This window comes from Glycine soja, chromosome 12, assembly GCF_004193775.1.
Source record: "Glycine soja cultivar W05 chromosome 12, ASM419377v2, whole genome shotgun sequence".
NCBI lineage: Eukaryota > Viridiplantae > Streptophyta > Magnoliopsida > Fabales > Fabaceae > Glycine > Glycine soja.
Window position 1 is genome coordinate 5,632,498 of NC_041013.1, and position 6,464 is coordinate 5,638,961.

Sequence of the window (6,464 nt, forward strand, 5' to 3'; positions counted from 1 at the left end):
TTAAAGTAAGTTAAGCCAACTTATTTTGTTAGGTTCACTGAGATTACTCAAAAAGAGAGTTAATTCAATTAAACTTACTTTTTTCCTCATAAAAAAAAGAGCTAAACTTACTTTTTTAGTACGTAAAAAATAAAAAATTATTTAACATTGTGATTTTTTGGTGACTCAACTTCAAAAAATATATAGAATTCGACTCAATGCATCATGGATGGTGCATAGACACAAGTTGACACGTGATTTAAAAATATATAAAAATACTAAAAAGTACAAGAAAAATGCACAAAATTACAAAAGCATAAATATATAAGATCGTCCGTAAAAAAATATAAAAGAGCGAACAATACATTAATTCATAATTAATAGTAAACACAAAGATAAGTAAATGAAATAAAAATACAAATTTCAAGGACATTCATAACCTAAAAATAAAATAAGTACATGTAACAAAATTGGATTGATTCACCAAACACTGTAGATTATATAAGTGAGTTGAGTATAGATAACCCGTTAAAACTTAAAAGTAATTCACTTTATAACGCGTCAACTAAAACAAGTCGTTGAAGTAAGATTGATGTTAGTTGAGTAATGTTAAACCCAAGTTAGTTCACATTTAACCTTACTTTTTGTATCTTTGGTTGCATATCACAATCTTTTTGTATATAAATTAAAATAGAAATTAGCATTGTCTAGAAAATAAATAAACAAAATGTAAAAAAAAGTGATGTATAAAGATTAAAATTGTAATTTAACTATTTAAATTACTATCTCATCATTTTTTTGCTATAGATAAATAATAGGGGGCTTATGGGTAATTTTATAAGAAGTTTTTACTAGTTTCCCGTTAAAATTAGAGTTTCACATAATTTGCGCAATTAAGATTAATATTTAAAGTGAATGCTAATTTTTTTTAGGATAAATCCTATTTTGAATTAGAGAATAATTCTAAAACTACCTAAAATTCTACAGTTTAATTTTGTTCGTATAAATTGGAATATCAAGTTGTTCTTGTTAGAGATCTTATACGGAGCATTGATAATGATAAACCAAAATGGGTGTATATAAGTAAAAAATAATCCATTTTTAGCTAGTTAAGTTAAATTCAAATTCTAAAATATATTAGTTTTTTTTCCAACCATATTAGAATCTATTATAGTAGTTGTTGGACCTATTATTAAGTGTAATTGAATCACCTCCGAATATTTAATCCTATAAATTTTATACTTGAGATATTTAATCCTAAAAGAAAGAGGTATGTAACAGAAATCTCCCATTAACTTGAAATAAATCAAAAGTCAAATTCTAAGAGTTATCACATCTACAAAATAGAGGTAATTAATGTATAAATTGGTCAAGAGCTTAATTTAAGTTGAACACCATCTGTATGTGTTATAGTAAACTCTCTTTAGTTCAATCTTAAGTGTGTTTTTAAGAGTCAATCTAAATATTAGGTGTTTAGTTAAAACAACTCTTATATTATACTTTTTCCAAATTTAAATATAAGTAACAATTTGAACCTAAATATAAATAAATACTAACTAATTTTTATTTCATTTAATAATAATATTCTTATTATATCCTTCATTTTGATAAAATTTTGTTTGTCATAAATTATTTATTTATATTCTATAAGTATTACTATGAAAAGTATTTTAGGAAGATTTTTTTGAATTAAATATTATTAATTAAATTTTTTAATCCATATATTTAATAATTATATTTGCTTATATTTAGATATAGAGGACAGACTACTTAACACAAGCTTAATTAAAACTCTAAAAATTGTAATGATTTTTGAAGAATTTTGGAAAGGAACAAGTCAACTCTTTTCTCAAGCTGGTGACATCATCTCCACGTACGTCTCACCCTTACACTGTCTCAAGAGAAAGAACAAGAGAGTTTCAATATCTGTTGGCTTTTTCTGTTTTGTTTTGTTCCGCATCTCCCCACACTGAAAAAATATTAAATACTAACCCCTCCCTCACTTCATTTTTCATTCACTCTTCACAACTTCTACTAAACTTAGTAGCAAGAAGTGAAGAACCCCTACCTTCCCTCATCACTCACTTACTTCTTCCCCATCCCACGCGCCATGTACACACACCGCAACGCCTCACTCTCACGCGCCGCCGACTCCCTCGGCCATTTCCTCTCTCCCCCGGACGCATCCGCGGCGTCACCAATGCAGTACTCTCCCGCCGCCGCCGCCGCCGCCGCCGCTCCTCCTCCCCTTCACCACCACCACCACGGCGAGTTCGACTCGCTGCTCGAACTCAATTACTCGGAGATGAGTTCGAACAACACGTACAACAGCTGCAGCAGCGGGTGCACGAGCTACATGGGGTCGCCGAGTTCGCTGGCGAGTAATTACGAGAGTCGACGAGTAGTGCAGAGGAGCGTTAGCAGCCACTCGCTGCAAAAGAACGGTGGGACCCACCACCATCCCTTTTCTGAGTTCTCTCCTCTTTTCGCTGAGTTCATTGACTCGGAAAACGGTCCCGTACGGAGAGCTTGCAGTACCGGTGACCTTCAGGTTCCTTCCTATTACTATTACTATTACTACCCCCGTAATCATAAATACACTCTACGTACGTCTCACTTCTGGTTTTAAACTGCTGTTGTGTGAGCCAAAATGCTTCTATTACAGACAATTGTGGAAGAATAAGATTCACGTGACTCCAATTATGGTTGTGTTACGGTTGCGGACCACTGTTTAAAACCCATGGTCTCACTGTAAGATACTACACACCCATGATATTACACCACATGTTATTAGATAATTTTTTATTATTTATATTAGATTCTTCGTGATTAAAAAAAAATATATGTTATTAGACAATCTTTTTCTTCAAGAAAATGGTCAAAGGTTCCATCCGAAACTCATGTATACAAAAAAAGAAAAAATATCTGTGTTGAAAAAGTCGACTCCTTATATGAATTTTAATATCCTGAATTCACAACAACAAAAGTTGTATAAAATCCACACTTTTTTTTTTCTTATGTTTCGTGAGACCTAAATAACCATGATCACCTGCTTCACACCCCATGGTGTTCTTCACGTACCTGTTTCCTGTTTGGTTCACTTTTTTCTGAGACCTAAACAACCATGATCACCTGCTTAGCATCTCATGGGCCATGGTGTTCTTTATGTACTTTCAGGAACCTTTAAAGTTTAACCTGTTCCTTGTTGGTTCACTATTTTTATTTAATCTAATCTATTTCTAATTAAGCAATAAAAATGGAAGAAGGTATCGGTTGGTTTTACAAATGCGCATAAATTAAAAATCGAACTCTATTTTTGTTGGAGTTGATGGAATTATTAGAGAAAAGTGAAACTAGCCATGGATGATATAAATCGTGAAATGAATGGACGCAATTGCACGCATTAAAAAATGACATGTGTAACATAATATTATTGTTTTGTACTTCATGCAATTTCATGTAAATTGATTCTTGAATCATGCTTTTTTTGTACAGAGATTCAATGGAATGCAACATTTTCAGCATTCTGATAGCTCATTGTCAAGTGAAAGTAGTTTGATCATAGAAGAAATGAGCAGAACCAGTCCTTATAGCCCAGAGGAGAAGAAGGTGAGGATTGAGAGATATAGGAACAAGAGAAACCAGAGGAACTACTGCAAGAAAATTAAGGTTTAGTCTTTTTCTTTTTTTAATTAAGATATAGTTTTATAATAAACTACACAGCTTTCTATATATTAATTTTTTTAATAAAATATGCGTTGGGCCAATTAAACTTTTATAGATTTAAAATTTGGGATATATAGTTTTTAGTCTAAATTGCAGTTGCAGTTTTATCTGCAATATTTATTGCAGGAAAGTGTGCGTGAATGCGACCAATGTGGCAACAAGTAGGGTTATGATGAATTAAAAAATCTTGATTTGATGTTGCATTCAAAATCAGGGCTACGAACTGTTTTTTTAAACCTTGTATATTCCATCAAAATATGCTAATATTTTTGGTTCGAATTAAAAAAAGAGTGAAAGTGAGACTTGGACGAATTCGAAAGAAACAGGAACATAATGGACAAATGAAGCTGTAAATCACTGCTGAAAAACCATGCTGCTCTTTAGAAGGATGCATCATATCATGCTAAAATCATATCGAGGGTTGAAAGTTAAGGGAAATAGTAAAAAAATTTGACAAAAATCCTGATACATAGAAGTAGTGATTCTTTCAACACAAGGATTCGTTCATGATCTTTGCACGATAGAGACCTGTTGGCCGCACAAGAGATATTAATTAATAGACTATATATAATTGTGATATCATGTGTATGCTAGGGTTAGACTGTTGGTGTATTGCAAGTTGCAACCGGTCCTGAAATGTGTGATTTGTGAAGCAAGAAAAATCCTTCTCACATATTTGTCTCATTCTATAGGGTTAACTAGCTAGACAGTAGCCTCGTTACTGTAAGGTCTAGGAGAGGAAAGAAACAAATAAAACATGTAATACTTCTCTCCAACACAGTGTACTGTATATAGCTCTATTGGTCCATCACAGCACTGTTTACCGTTTAGTTTTTAGTCATGATGCAATCACAACACAAATATTAACTTGTTTTCTTCTGGGAATCAGTATGCTTGCAGAAAGACATTGGCAGATAGCAGGCCACGTATCAGAGGGCGATTTGCAAGGAATGGCGAAATTGCAATTAACCCTCCAGCTCAGTGGAGTCACATGGGAAATGGAGAGGAAGAGGAAGAAGAGGAAGAGAATTGGGCTAATTTCTTTGATTCCTTAGTTCCTCCAAATCTTGCTCAGGAGCCTCAAGGCAGTAGTTCCTCCTTTGGTGTGTTCTATTAAATAATTGCATGCGTAAATCAGCATGGCTAGATAATTAAGTTGTTTGTTTTCCCATTTTTTTAAGTTTTGTAGTTGGTAATTAATGTAAATATAATATATATATATATATATATATATATATATATATCCTTATTTGAATCATGGATGTGACCATGTGCAGTTTTAGACTTCAATCTGGGTTGAAGTTTGTAGTGCCCTTTTATGGTTTTATAGACTAGGCCTCAGTAGCAGCAGCATTGAATTGATTGGATAAAAAACTTTTGCAAGTTGTACTTGGGGTTTATTTCCTATATGATGTATTTATAAAATTATATATTTTATACCATGGACTTCTTTTATTGATACGATTGTGTGAGGGGAAAAAAAGGTAAATTCAAAGTGGATGCCCTGAAAAGGGTAAGAAAGGTGAAGTGGTAAAAAATTGATGGTGAATGGTAACCATCACTTTCGCTATGGGGGTGATGTACCTATCACTTCTTCACATTGAAATTTTGGACAAAAATGGAGTGCTCTGAATTTGTCCTCAAGCCCAACCTAAAAGCCATTTTTTTCCACTTTACAAAAGCACATCACTCTTAGATTTTAGCAGGGTGAAAACAGAGCAAAAGGGTAAGCAATTTACTTCTTTGACCATTGTTACATTTGCATATATTGCCATATTGGTATTGAAGAGTGAAGAGTGGTCTCTTTGCTTCACCATGAACCTTTTGTTTCTTTTTGCGGGGAGCTTTGTGAATTGTGATGGTCTCAAAAGTGACAAAAATAGTGAAAAGGCATGGAAGTAGCTATGGGGCACAAGCCAAATCCTGAGCAGTTGAGCTTAGAATGAAGCAATCAAAGCCTAGAGTCAAATCAAGTCTTGTCCTGATGAAATGCTTCGTTTTGTTTGAGGTCAATGACGGCAGATACCGATCACAAATACAAGAACTTCAGTGGGATTATACTAAAACGGCGAGCAGCAATCACAAGAAGTCACAAGAAGATAAACATTATGTGAAGCTATATCTCAGCTACGTACCGAAAGTCCAAGGCCATTATTAGCTTATCAAGCTGAACTTCAAAGGTTCAATCATGTCTTGGGACCACAAAGCAGATTCTCAAAAACATTTGTAAAAAAAATTATATATTATACAGATCAAGATTTCCTGCAGTCGGATGATAAGAACCATGGGATGAAGATATCATGGTTCATAAATCATTTCGGTAAACTCAATTTAAAAATACTTTTAAATTAAATACCGATCGTATAACGAAATCTAACTGTTCATATTTCCGACTACATGACAACATGGAATCCAAATCCATATTATACGGAGCCATTATATCACGATGGAAAAGTATTCATTCAATATGTCATTAGACACATATAGAGATAAAAGAAAAAAATTTAAAATTATAGGTAACGTTACACAATCAACCAGCATTGGATATTCTGCTTAAAGGGAGGGGGCTACTTGACATGAACGTATCAATATTTAACTCCTACAAGTTTACTGTGCCAAATTGAGCATTGTATATTTTATGTTGACATTCTGGTACAGAAATGATCGTAAAAAAATCAATAAATAATTAAATTGATTTTTGAGTTAAATGTTTTTGTAATGATTTTTCTGTTCTTATTTTTACTATGCATGAATATTGT

At 33.0% G+C, this 6,464-nt stretch overlaps 1 protein-coding gene across 1 annotated transcript; it reads left to right on the forward strand.

Annotated features, from left to right (window-relative positions):
* Positions 1 to 1,977: 1,977 nt before the first annotated feature.
* LOC114379421 (two-component response regulator-like APRR9) lies at positions 1,978 to 5,164 on the forward strand. Its single transcript, XM_028338071.1, has 3 exons — positions 1,978 to 2,530; positions 3,475 to 3,648; positions 4,595 to 5,164. Exons 1-3 carry the CDS (start codon positions 2,090 to 2,092, stop codon positions 4,820 to 4,822), a joined length of 843 nt encoding a protein of 280 aa, XP_028193872.1. The 5' UTR covers positions 1,978 to 2,089; the 3' UTR covers positions 4,823 to 5,164.
* The last annotated feature ends 1,300 nt before the right edge of the window (positions 5,165 to 6,464 follow it).

What these genes read in the sequence shown, in the direction of transcription:
- LOC114379421 (XM_028338071.1), top strand. Translation starts at nt 2,090, where the DNA reads ATGTACACACACCGCAACGCCTCACTCTCACGCGCCGCCGACTCCCTC. An exon ending in GCAGTACCGGTGACCTTCAG is followed by an intron (nt 2,531 to 3,474) that starts GTTCCTTCCTAT and finishes TTTTTTGTACAG; the next exon opens with AGATTCAATGGAATGCAACA. An exon ending in ACTACTGCAAGAAAATTAAG is followed by an intron (nt 3,649 to 4,594) that starts GTTTAGTCTTTT and finishes TCTGGGAATCAG; the next exon opens with TATGCTTGCAGAAAGACATT.